The sequence below is a fragment of the Zootoca vivipara genome, chromosome 5 (genome assembly GCF_963506605.1).
Source record: "Zootoca vivipara chromosome 5, rZooViv1.1, whole genome shotgun sequence".
In the NCBI taxonomy this organism is placed as follows: domain Eukaryota; kingdom Metazoa; phylum Chordata; class Lepidosauria; order Squamata; family Lacertidae; genus Zootoca; species Zootoca vivipara.
In genome coordinates, this window is record NC_083280.1 from 56639818 (window position 1) to 56653917 (window position 14100).

Here is a 14100-nt window from a genome sequence, read left to right on the forward strand (position 1 = left end):
AATCAAGTTTAATTTTTCACATCTTACATTTTTAACCTCTTCTTTCTGAAAGGTTTTTAAGCGATGAAAGGTTGGATGATAAATCAGAATTTATCAATTGCTTAATTTCTGTTAGTTCAGAGCCTTCTGCTTAAATACTTTGTTGCAACAAACTTGATCATAACTGTGCTTAATACTTGTATAGCAAGTTCAAGTTTTCATGGGTTTCGCATTCATTTTCTAGTTGTACTCCTCACAGGGAAAGTCAGTACTGTATTATGATCCTTCATATTGCAGATGAACCAGAATGGCCACCTAGAGAGTTAATGGCAGAGGTGAGATTCAAACTAGGATTTTCTGATGTGTGGTAATGCTGGTCTGAATTATTCAGTCCAGATCTCTCTTTTTGGCGTGTGTGTGTGTGTGTGTGTGTGTGAGAGAGAGAGAGAGAGAGAGAGAGAGAGAGAGACAACAGCCGCCCATATATGTTTGAACCCTTGAGAGTAGTTCTCCTATTTTTAAGTGTGTGTCTTCAGAATATTCATGTATTAATATCATCAAGCCTGGTCTCTATTTAAAAGCAACCACACACACACACCTCTTAATCTTCCTTCCATTGATACTACACAGAAGAAAAGTGATGGCTCAACTGAGTCAGAGTGGGGACCCCTAATTCATCCTGCAAGGTTTCTGTAATCCATGCCAGGTTGACCCTTTTATCCAGCATCAAATCCCAAATGATTGCCATATTATTGGATACGGTTCTCAAATCAGCATTTGATAATGATTATAGTGATGGTGATGGTGATAATAATACCTGGCATTGTTGTTGTTTAGTCATTTAGTCGTGTCCGACTCTTCGTGACCCCATGGACCAGAGCACGCCAGGCACTACTGTCTTGCACTGCCTCCCGCAGTTTGGTCAAACTCATGTTCGTAGCTTCGAGAACACTGTCCAACCATGTCGTCCTCTGTCGTCCCCTTCTCCTAGTGCCCTCAATCTTTCCCAACATCAGGGTCTTTTCCAGGGATTCTTCTCTTCTCGCAAGGTGGCCAAAGTATTGGAGCCTCAGCTTCATGATCTGTCCTTCCAGTGAGCACTCAGGGCTGATTTCCTTAAGAATGGATAGGTTTGATCTTCTTGCAGTCCATGGGACTCTCAAGAGTTTCCTCCAGCATCATAATTCAAAAGCATCAATTCTTCAGTGATCAGCCTTCTTTATGGTCCAGCTCTCACTTCCATACATCACTACTGGGAAAACCATAGCTTTAACTTTGTAGGCAAGGTACCTGGCATTACTATCATGCTTTTGAATGTTCAATGTACTTTACAAACTACATATTTCTGCTATCCTTTCCACAGGTCTGTAAGTTAGAGTCTGAGGTTGGTGGGACAGTGCCCTACTTGTCCCACCTTGGGCCAGCCTCCATTGTATGTATCCCAGAATGAAATGACCAAAACAGTCTTACTTTTCTACCCCCATCTCCATCCCATTAGCAGATTTAATGCACATACCTGTAGTCTGGTTGTTGTGATCCACAATGCGAACTGGGAGTTCTACCTACAGCATTCTAGCTAGCTTGGCAAAGAACTAGAAATCAACTTTTTTTTAAGTCCAGTGAGTTATTTGTGTCCTTTGTCTGTTATCTGTTAATTCTGTAGGTATATTTAAGGTGCTGCTTGTTTGGAGTTAGGCCTGGAAGCTTCAAAGTTTATAATTTTTGGGTACCTAGTGGAAAACTTCCTCCTTGGTGTTATTGAATTGTTTCTATCTGAATAGGATCACATGGCGAAGGCAGGAATAATCTTGTTCATTGGTAATACCGGTAAAACTGAGAAGACAGAGGGATATAACCCTTGAATTTTAACAACACAGTGACAAGCTCTTTCCCTGTGCCCCCCCCCAGTAAACTGGCAAGAGGGGGGTGACATTTGAACATTTGCCGTTAGAGGGGGATAATGGAGATTCAGTTTTATTGAAAACAGCTGTGCTACACACAAAGAACAGCAATGCTCAGTGCACCCATATGTAAGACATACAAATCCTCTGATTACAGTCTTCCCAGCCAACTCAGCATGGGAACACTTTGATTTCCACCAGCATCTTTACCGTACATTCACACCCAAAGCCCAGAGTCCCATCTAACTGTAATGCATTGATTTTATCATTCATGTGTTTTCAACATCTCTACCCCCAACTGTATCTCATATTCAAATTAGATTAATAGCATGAAGAGGATTTAGAAACCAAAAAGAATCGGCAAATGGGAGAAAATCAATCAATCAATCAATCAATTGTATCCCTAAACGCAAATGATTTGTTGCTTAAGATGAAGTGACAGATTTCAGGAATCATCCCAAAGGGTAGACAAAGCCTATTAGATGGTATTATAGCCTTCCCTGTTTCATTCCAGCTAGGCAGACTTTCTGATCTTCCTCTCTGAAATGCACATTTGGAAGGTTGGCCTAAGCAGCTGGCAAGAGCTTCTCCTGTCAAAATGGATGAATGGACTAAACAGCTTTTCTCTGTAATTTGGAAGCTACCAGGTCCATAAGCAATATATAACATTAGCATGCCAGTAGAGAAGGCTCCTGGTTATAGAACCATGGAAAAGCTAACAAATGGCAATTCAGTTCATGAGGCTCTTGTGGCTGGCAGCAACATGTCATTGTTTAATACCCTTTTTAAAAACAATATTATTAATATTTTTGCATATGAAGCATGCACCATGCACATCTGTGCATGCACAAGCACATCATTTAATCCTCTACCCCCTTTCCAATCTTGTTCTATGTGCATCTGCTCAGATCTAAGGTCTATGAAATTTACACTGATGTGGAAATACATGATAAAGAAATACAATCAAATACACATGGCTTAAGAAATTCCCACTTTGTATTGCATGTGGTTCCCAGGGAGTCACTGAGCAGACACAAAACTGTTTAGCTTCAGCAAGGTGGCAGCCTCATGTACCTTTAAGGGACCTGGGTCTCTGACCATTATTGCACATAATGTATGTAAACAGAAATCTGTAAAATCTGCTAGTGGTTACATTTGGATATTAGTTTCAGCAAAAATTATTCCCTCCCGAAAGGCGGACTATGTTACCCTTTAAGCCTAGAAACAACTTCCTAAGCATTTGGAAATCTACTGTCTATAAAATTATTAATGTTTAATCATGTAATGATTAATGTTTGATCACTTAACTATTAATTAACTAATGACTACTTTCTCATTGCTGGTTCCTTTAAAGTTTTTCTTTCTTTCCTTGTGACCTCATTCTTGTCCCAGCCTTTTTATATGTAATGTTCCTTCCTTGGTTGCTCATGAACATTATCAGGAATGGAATACTTGGTGCAAGGCTCCACCCTCCCTCCTCTCTATATGCACAAATGCATGCATGTTTGCCAACCCCGCTGTTTTATAAATAATTCTTCTAGGACTTATTTCCACAAATGCAGTTTGTCTTTAGTTTGTATTGCACCTTCTTTCTTTTTTTTCTTTTTTTTAAATGCACAACTAGATCTTGGGAGACATACAGACATTGAAAAGACAAAAAGACTTGAAACTTAAATATAGTTAAGTAGCGTGATGGACAGCCTCATCCTGTGCATGTTTACTCAGAAGTAAGCTCCACAGAGTTCAATGGGCCTTATTCCAAAGTATGCATAGGACTGCAGCCTTAGTAATAAAGACACTAACATGTGACAGGAGGATAGGAACCAGATAGTTTGCTGTTTACCTTGCTCTCGCCCTGCGAAGTTATGTGTATTTACTCTAGAGCACATGGGATAGCTTTGGAATAACTGAGGTTCTCAATTGCTACAGGAAACTGGCTGGGCTCCCAAACAACAGAATGACTTTTTAAATTAAAAAAAATCATGCTACACTTCACATTTTTCTTTTATATACAAGCAAGCTGAGCAAGAAATCTTCCCCAGTGATCTTTATCTCAGCATTATTAACGTTTTAATGTTCGTCAGGGATGCACCAGAGCCAGATTCTTAACGATTTAGCCATGTTGTTAAAAGTCCTCTGTCAACTGGAAGCCACAACAAAGGAGCTGGAACATGGTTATAAGTCAATACTCTCCACTAGGCTTCGTGCCAGCCCTTCCCAAAGCCCTCTTCAGCGCACATGTGCAGTGGCTCGAAGCCCAGCCCACCTCGTTCAAGTCGCCGGGTGTGTGGTGAAAGATTCAGATGGAGTTGCAGGGATGTGTCTTGCCGAAGCAGGCTGAAGGAAGAGGGAAGCTTGATCTGCTCTGTATGTGTTTACAGGAGAAAGGAAAGTCTCTGATGGGTCTCTTAACTTTGGTCTTTGGTCGGCACTTCTACATGTGAGCATGCTGCCTTGCCCAGGTCTATGGAGGGAGGTGGCAGCAGAAAAAGAGAGCTCGAGACTGCAGTTTCCTGCCATTTCTTCGCTTTCTCTATTTATGAAGGAAATAAATTACGTTGCTCTTCTGGTGGTTTGTGGGAGAAACTGCAGTTAAGCCTGCTTGCCAGCTGCATAGTCTGTCCAGCATAAACTGCATCTATGTGATGTGTTGATGTACTCTGTAGGCACGAGAATGTAATAACAAACTTGCCAAGAGTAGCTTGAATGCACCAGGATTTTAACAGATTCCAGTTAACACACACATGGATCCACCCTGGCCCTCCATGCATTAAAAAATTCCTATTTATATAGCCTCTATCACTGCAGTAGCTGTGTTTTTAATCAGCTTTTAATGCTAATGCTCTCTGGGGGCTTCATCAACAGCCAGAAAAGCTAGCTATCATTAGCCATTGCATGCACTCTTCTTGTTGCAGTATATGTTGTGTAGTGGGTCTTCAGTGATTTCAGCTCAGTGCAAATAAGAAGCAGGAGGCGAGGATCTGGTACAACATCTCTTTACTTCACAGAACAAGTAAGAGCCAGAACACAGGGAATGGGGAAAACTGGGGCTTATATAGTAACAGAGAACTAGCAGGGGAAAGATACATTTTGGCGGGAACCAATGGCAAGGATTCCCTCCAGCGTAAACCAATCCAGCAGCGGATCCAAATCCTGCACTCTGAACCAGCAAATGATATACGTTCCCGCTGGAACTTATGCATTCAAATAAACTCTGCAATACAATACAATAAACTCTATACTGTATATTATATACTTGGCTGTGCTATTACTTTAATACACAACAGTATACACCTGCCCTTCTTTTGGTAGCATTCTCTCTTTATTGTTTCCCCTGTCTGCTCCCAACCTTTATACAGATTAAAAGTGCAGGGACATCCAACAAACCAGCAATGTTAGGAGATGTCCGTGTATTTGTGCATTTGAACGGTGGGGTTCTTACCTTGACTCCAACTTGGAGTGAGTTGTAAAACCTGGGCATTTATACAGTGGGGGGGGGAGTATGAAAAAATAATAAATTTATGTGCAAGTACTCGTGGATAAGGAAACTCTGTGGGTGGTACAGGATAATATCCCTCCCATCAGTCACTTTAGAATGTCAATAGCAGAATGAAATAAACATTATTGGCTTTCATGATACAGCATGTGAAAGTGAGCTGTACTTCCTGTATTTACGCAGGGCATTAATAGCCAAAGTAGGATTGTACATGCACCTCTGGGCTGGGCATGCCTTATGAGACTACCCCCCCCCACACACACTTTTGATGGTCTCTGATGTTCAGTCAGTATTTGCCAAGCACTGAGCCTGGAATGTGAAAGATTGAAGACATCCCTGCTTTCTTTCAAACTTTTTTTAAAAGCTGCACTGTTCTGACAGACCTTTGCAATTTCCATTTTTTTAAAGCAGCCATTTTCTATTGACATGTTAACTGCTGCTTTAATGTATTTTGTTCTTCAGTTGTATGCTACCTTGATATATTTCTTATGAAAGTGTGATGCATTCCTACCTTCATATTTCTTCCTACATCGTTAAAAAACCAAGGCCCCCCTTTTTTACTCATGAAATAGCTCTCTTGCAGACCCATTTCTGTTTCCCTGAAGAAAACTTATTTAATCTATTGAAAAGTGACATTTACATAGAAAACTGGCTATAGGGTTTTAACATGTGAAGACATTCTTAGCAAATCCAGAATATAGCAAATTATCTCAGAAGAATTAACAACTGAAATTCCCTTTGTCCAAGGTTGCATTTACACAGATATTTTCTGCAGACTTGTTTGTCAGAATGTTTTTGGCTGTTATCCGAGAAATAGAAGCACACCTTTTAGCAATTTAAATTATTCTGCTTTTGGAAAAATGTAGAGCCTGTAAATGAAGTTTACTTCTTGGTCCTGACTGTGGAGATATGAGCCGCCTTTGAAAATGTCTCTAATGGAACTAACAATTACTTTTCCTTTAGCTAGTGTCAGGTTTAGTGCTTCTCCCACACAAGTCACGAAATGCTGGCAGTTTAAGTAGCTGAGGTTTATTTCTCAATAACAGGCTTACAGCAGTCCAAGCTTCCACAACTCATCCTTCGCCGTCAGAGTCAGTTGCCTCAACTGGCTTCTGACCCCTCCCAAGGCCAGATATACGGCCCGCCTCCCCCGCCTCCTGCTGGCCCGCCTCTGCTCTAATCGCTTGCTCCACCTCCTTCTTCTTGGAGACTCAGGTGCAGCTAATTCCTCCTCCTCTGGAGATTCTTCTCTGCTGGGCGTGTCCCTGGCAGCTAGATAGCGCAAAAAAGCAAAAATATTACAAAATAATCTAGAAGTAAATGAGGAAAATTGTCCTTAGCCATTACCATGGGATTGTCACGGTCATATAAAGGTTGCCTTGGGTACTTTAGCACAGTATGAAAATAAATGTATTTGAAAATTCCCTGATATGCCATAAAGTAGCTGGTTTACCTCAAAACTCCACCCTTGACCCAACTAGTAATAGAGTGGACTGGGATATTTATTTATTTATTTAGGCATACAGTATTTAAAATGTTGGCACAGCTTTTGGTTTTCGAATGGAAGAATACAACATACATTTCCCTTATTGCCATTCCCAATATGGACAAATCAGCAATCTTCAACGCTTTCAGATCCAACCTTTAACTCAAATATGCGTTTGAGGCCACATCTCTAAAAAATTTTTTTACCACGTCCGTTGATAATGTACTGCACCTTAGATCAGACCACAGCTCGGTGGGTGTTCGTGATCCACCAGCTGAGCACCAATGGCCTAACTAATGTTTTGTTGCTATGGTTGGGTAATTTCCATTTACAAATATTCCCACTTTGTTCCCTTTCATAAGGGATGGGATGGCAGTCCAGGGATAGGAAAATGGTTGCCTTCCCAATGCTGCTGAATTCCAGCTCCCATCATCCCTGACCCATTGAGCATGCTGGCTGGGGCTCCTGGGGTCCAACAATACCTGGAGGTTCCTCACTCTTCCTGTACTTCACCAATTTATGCTCCTGAAGTAATATCCAAGCCTGCTTGCAACCTCAATTATCCAGTTTAAGGGCAATGTTTTCTTCCATTCTTATATTTGAACTTGCTGGTCTACCAAGTTTCCACATCAGAAGGCTTTGGTGCGTAGCATGTATGTAGTATAAAAATGACTTTGGTAAAGAAATACGGTGTTGGGGGTTTAATATGAAAGGTATTCAAAATAAAACAGCCATGTCTTTGAATTCGTCTCACGCTGTGAACGAAAACAAATGTTTCAATATGGCAGCAACAATTTTCTTCCCATTGAATTATTTTTTATAAAAAAATTCAGTTGGCATGGGAACCATTCGTTCTTGTCATTTGCTGGTGAGGTTCTGGCAGCTCTCTAAACCCTGATGTGCAAAAAGGAAAGAAAACACATTCCTTTGCACACTGGACTTTATTTTTGAGCTCTACAAAGGAAACTGCAAAACAAACAACAGATTACCAGATGGGCCTATGTATCAACAATAATAAAAATTTTCTGAGCTCAAGGTTAAAAGGTATTAGGTTATGACTATTTGCTACAACATCCCAACTGTGAAATTACTGCTGTTAAGATAGAGGGACACCATGGTGAGCCACATTCTCCATCTAAACTTAGGATGGGGAACCTGTAAGCCTCCAGTTTGCCTACAACTCCCATAGTGCCACCCATTATCTTTGCTGGCTGGGGCTGATGGGAGTTGGAGTCCGACAGCACATGTTCCCCATCTCCGATCTAAACATAGAACCCTATGTGTGTCTGATGCATGCACAAAGTGTCCGCATGTGTGTGTGTTTCGGTTTTGTAGAGGGTGCATCTCCACATCTGTGTTTCTTTTCTTTCTATTAAAAAACATATTCCTATTACAAAATTGTACATACAGAAATCATAAAATCTATGTTTCTTTACACAGTATGGAGCAAGGAAGACTTTGTGGCCAGTAGAGCTAAGGCAGGCATCCCCAAACTTCGGCCCTCCAGATGTTTTGGACTACAAATCCATCTTCCACGACCACTGGTCCTGTTAGCTAGGGATCATGGGAGTTGTAGGCCAAAACATCTGGAGGGCCGCAGTTTGGGGATCCCTGAGCTAAGGGGGTAAGAGCTGGAGCCCCTGAAACTGCAAAACATTACAAAATTAGGATGTCACATAAGCCCTCTTCCGGCATTACAAAAGAGAGAAGTTACAACATGAATGAAGTCACTGAGGGCAAGTGCAGTAACCCTACCCCCCCCCCATGCCCATTTTTTTCACCTTCCACAAGTTGGGAGGCAACTGAATACACAGGCTTGTGGTCTTGTATCTATGAAAGATACCCTAAAAAGCCCTGATTTTATTTATTTTGACCAGACCATCTGAGCGGTCTACTTGTGTGAGGTGGGAACTCAAACAATGCTGCTGCAGCAACTTCCATAATATATGAAGAATGAGAATTCCTCTTCTCAGATGATTCTACTATGGTATTACATGAGTCCCTGCTTCCCGCAGTAAGCTCTTACCCGAATGTAAGCTGATAAATGCACAAATAGTAGCAGTTAAATGCAGCTGATAGTAGCACAGAGAGAAATTGGCAACAAGGCTCTAATTTTTACCTCAGGCATTATAATGCAGTGAAGAAAAGATGGAGACTTCTTCATGTAGCTTCATCTTTCCTTGGCAAACACACTCAAAACAATCCTCTTTGGAACATTCCATATTTTTTCTTCTTCTGCAAAGCTTGATATCAGCATTTCTAATCTTCTGTGGGCTGGTATTACCAATGAAGGATAGTCCTAAGGGGCTGTGTAAGGAATTTAATTCTCTCAAGAAAGTAAGAGGACTTCAGAAATACGATCAGAGGAACAAGGCCTTAGGAGTTATCACCTCAGGAACTGAAATATATTTCATGTTCTGACACGTATCTTACAAGTGGGTGCTGTAACCTGCACACATCCTCTGGCAAACATTTGTTCACAGATTGAGGAAATACCCTTCAGTAAATATAGTTGTGCCATTTACACTGTCGAAAAGAGGAGATGGAGAATGACTAAAGCTAGTTGCAGTACTGTGTTCTCATGACTGTCCCTGACACCCCCACGGGACTCAGTCAGCGTCCCTGGACATGCATCCAGCACTGATTCCCATCTTGGATGAGGCCCAATGCTCTTGTTGCAGACACCGCAGCCAAAATATACATCTGATATCTGGGGAAAGAGATACAGAGGCGTGTGAATTAGCAAAAAAATAAGGAACAGTAATGAGAGATCTGGCCCTTAGTCCAAGATGCTACAGCTAAACTGCTGCGAAGTTGACAGGACATGATTAAACAAACTTTGTTGTAGACCCAGAAACAAGTCATCTAAACTAAACTCCAAATGAAGGTTGTATTTGGAGGCATTGCTACATAAATATTATGTCCCCTTCTTTGTATTCATTAAATACAGGGGCTCTTCAGATATTGTTGGGCTCTCATCATCCCTGACCATTGGCCATGCTGGCTAGAGCTGATGGGAATTGGAGTCCAATTGAGGGTCACAGATTCCCCACTTCAGAGCTGGAAGATCTCCAAACCTTTTATTCATCCTTGTTTAATTACATGGAATTCTGTTGATACAAAGTTGTATAGACACCAACTCATAGTGAACTGGGGGCTGAATTACTGATGGCTTTAAAAGCCCTGGGGAATCTAGTTCACAAATCCTGAGACTGTGTCACTCACCATTTATGTATTTGCACTTGGTTGAAAGACATCATCTGTTCGTTCTGTCTTTTGTCTCCTCCCCAGGCCTTGTGATGAGCACCACCCAGACGTGAAGGCTGATGGTTATGTGAACAACCTTGCAGAAGCTGTGGATGTGATTCTAAAACAACTGCATAAGTAATGGAGCTGCAAGGAGTGACTGAAGGCATAAAGATGAGTGACTTAACTTGAGGTCAGTGACCTTTTGCGCACATCTCTGCTCAGCTCTTTTACATATATTCACCTAGTTTTTTTAAATGCAGTAATTATGTTGCAGTGAGGAGCACTACATACATGCCTCAAAAGTCTGATTTTTCTAACTTGTCTTTGCAAGTAACTACAGTGAAATACTGACTACAGCAAAAAGTAATGAAGCCTAGTGCATCCTTATAGCTGCCACCCTTCTGAATCTTTTGTATCTTAACTGTTTTGGGTACGTCTAACCATGTCCTATCACTGAATAAACATCTGTGCCACATACTACCGTACTTGGCCTGGGACCTGCTTCCTGTGCTGGCTGGTGTTTTTCTGTTTCCTGGAAGAAAGCCCACAAAGGGAGGTCACTTTGTCTCTAGGTCACTTTCCTAAGAAATCAGCGCAGAAGTGACCCAATTCTTAACCAGAGAATGGGGAGGTTTCATTTTCAGGTTGCCTTCCATACTCGGGGTTTCTCTTGAGTTCAGTCGCCCATGCAGGCATTTCCTTGGAGTGAAGGACACGTGTAAAGCAGAGGAGCTGCTTTGTGAGCATCCTCACTGCATCCAGAAGGAATGTACCTGCCCTGTTCAAGTTCAAGAGCTGAAATGGTAGCACCCAGTAGTGCAGGAAAAGACCTTGTCGCCAGACTCCAATTCCCACAGGCCCCCTGCCAGCTTGGCCATTAGCCAGAGACAAAGGGAGTTGTAGCCCAACAACACCTGGAGTGCCACTGGCCCCCCATTTTTGTTTTCATTAAAACATTTTATTTAAGGGGCTCAGAGTCTGCCTGAAGTATAGGAGGTGGGGCAGCACAGGTGCCTGAGCCAGCGTTTCATTCACTGGCATGCACACCTGTCGTCTCAGTTACAAAGCTGGGCTTAGGAACCCACCCTGGGTTTTCTTTTTCTATTATGTCCGTCTTTTGTATCCTTAAGAGTAGCACTTTCTTATGCAAGGGAGGGGCTGCTTCAAAGCCTGTCCAAATGATAGTTGAGATTTTAGAGGGGGGGGGGAGAGTGTGTTTGGCATGCAACCACAATTCCCTCCTGGCGGATCCAGAGTAAAATCAGTGCCCAGCACTTCTGAAGAAGGTTTCCTCTATAGTGTTTTGCACACATGCCATTCTGGGAATGTCATGAGTTCTGTTCACCTTCATCCCGAGAAACACACACATTTGTGTTCACTTTCATTGTCTTGGAGGAAACACAGGCTCCCACGACCAGACTGCCGCTGTCTAATCACATTGTTTAACTCTTCTAAGAATAGCCTGACACACTGAGAACTATCTTCTGGTGGCTGGACTCCAAGACGAAAGAGTTGGTGTTGGGTTTCCCAATTTCGGAGCCAAATGACTATGCTTTCTGCTGCTGCTGCTGCTGCTGCTGCTGCTGCTGCTGCTGCAGCGTGCAAGTCTTCATGGATTGGGAAAGGGAGAACAGAACCATTTTGGTTAAACTTAGCAGCAAATGGAAAGACCATTGTCCCTTTCGGACCATTTTAGTCAGATTCTTGGCATTGTCACACTTTTCTAACTTGAGGTAGTAAACTTGTGTTTAGGCACATCCAGTGAGGTTCAAGTGACTGAATGTTGCTCTATTAGGAAAATAATCTCTACATACAGAAAAGCAGCTGAAGGGGAAAGTAAGACTAGAATCCTTCTCCTAGTGACATTGGTTTTCTCTGTCTGGGGAACTTTTAGTGTGGAGCTGTCAGTTATTGAGGCCAGATCTGCAATCAGAAGTGGGATGCTCTAACTGAGAACAAGGCTTTTATATCTCTTTATTGGTGATTCATGGGTGGCACTCAAAGCTGTACTCCTGTATACACTTCCTTGGCAGTAGGCGCTATTGAACTCCGTGGAACTTACTTTTTCAGTAAATGTGTTTAGGATTGCGTTACATTTTCCTTACTGAGCCTGATGCGTGGCAAAATCAGCACCTTTTCAGACACTGAAGGCCGTGAGAACGGAAGACCAGAGCCTCAGAGATTCTAGCCTGCAGCATATATATGACCTTCATTTCTCTATTGCAGGGATGGGGTGTTAGCATAAATCCTCTGCATGGCACAGATGCTGCATGTGGATGAATGTTTACTTTATGTGATTGCTGTAACTTTCCCACACAGGAGCTCAAGCTGTAACCTGATCTCCTGTCATGTGATGTTCTTTGTTCTCTTTCTACTTTCACTTTCTTCTGAACTGGAGAGTGATGGCTGAACACACACTCTCTGAATAAACGTAGATTAGCACCTACGATTGTTTGCTGTCTTCTTTACCGAAGCCAGTGGCAGTAGTAAGAATATTGGTGATTTACACCCCAATATTCCAACAGTGGTAGCAGAGTTCTGGCAGAGCTCTGGTTCCGATCTTCGGACCTCTGAAAAGCGTAAACTGGCAAGGAGGCCTCAATCTGCAGCAGCTGATCCTGAGGAATTTCGCCTGCTTGGGAGTCACCGGTTCCTGCGTTCCAGGGGAGGAAGTGCACGGATAGTCTGCGTTCCTTATCACCGGAGCAGTGAGTAACCGGGACGGATTTATAGCGGCAATAAAACCTCTAAAGCAGCAGCTTAATTGCAGATGCCTGCCGAAAGCCTAATTTGCAGCTTCTTTGTACTTTGAAGTCAGAAGCTAGCAGCACGCTTACAGAAGCAAGATGGCTAAAGCCGGGGATTCAGATCAAACACCCAAGAGTTTGTGTCCTTTGTTAAATGACTCAAATTATGCAACGTGGAGTGTTAAAATGGAATGTGTTCTTATCCGGCAAGGACTTATTGAGTTGATTCAGAACGCACCGCCCGTTTTGCCAGGCCACAGGTGGTTGAATCGCAACGCACAGGCAAGGGCAACAATAGTTCTGCATTTGGACCCATCACAGCTGGTTCATATTCGGAACTTAGATAATGCTTATGATGTTTGGACTCATCTTCGGGACGAGCACCTTAGGTTGCGCGCCGGATCAACAACATTATTCTTTCAGAGATTAATTAATTTGCGTCTGAAGGAGGGAGGAGACTTGAGAGCCCATTTGCATCAGATGCGTCAACTACGCCAGGAGCTAGCTGACAGAAACGTCAATTTGGATGACGACATTTATTGCTTTACAGTGCTAAATAGCCTTCCCAAGTCCTATAATGCTATTGCAGCCCAGCTGGGGGCTCAAGACCCTCAGCAAATGACTGCAGCAGGAATTTATGCTTCATTGCTTAATGAGGAGGACAGGACCCGCGCACAGGCGGAGGCCAACGGGGAGCGCTACTCACCCTCACCTGGTGCATCTGCAGAGACTGCACAAGCCCTTAAAACTGTGGTCAGATGCCAGTTATGCAATATTCCTGGGCACACAGCCAAGACATGCAGACGACCCCAGAAGGACTCAGGAAGTCAACAACAGGCTTCTGGGCCTAAGGGGCGAGGCAGCGGCGGTAGTGGCAGCAGCAGCGGCGGCGGCAGCAGCAAGGGCCCTACAGCACGCAAAATGCTTGTAATGCTCACTCAGCTTGATGACCAAGACGACGACGGGTCTTATCTGATCATAGATTCGGGATCTTCGCACCATCTGGTCAACGACAAGAGACTGTTCCAGACTTTTGAGAAGCTGGACTCCATCGTGTCACAGGCAGATGGCAATTCCTTGAAATCCATTGGAAAAGGAACTATTTTTCTGAAATCTCTAAATTTGAGTATCAGTAATGTGTATCTTGTTCCAGAGCTGAAGCAAAACCTTTTCAGTGTTTCTCAAATTGATGAGAAGGGGTTTGAGCTGTGTTTTCACAGGGGCACCTGTGTGATTTCTAAA

The 14100-nt window shown here is 42.8% G+C and overlaps 1 protein-coding gene across 2 annotated transcripts in view; it reads left to right on the plus strand.

Moving 5' to 3' along the window:
• The window catches only part of LHPP (phospholysine phosphohistidine inorganic pyrophosphate phosphatase), a 165487-nt gene that overhangs the window by 99895 nt on the left and 51492 nt on the right, over nt 1–14100 (plus strand). The window contains exon 7 of one of the 2 annotated variants that reach the window (XR_009557607.1): nt 10154–10301. Coding sequence is in view for 1 of the 2 variants with exons in the window: in XM_035137458.2 (XP_034993349.2) it covers nt 10154–10250 (97 nt within the window). In the remaining variant the exon portion in view is untranslated. Of the gene's footprint in view, nt 1–10153; nt 12340–14100 lie in introns of those variants that run through there. The other variant, XM_035137458.2, reaches the window with a different exon arrangement.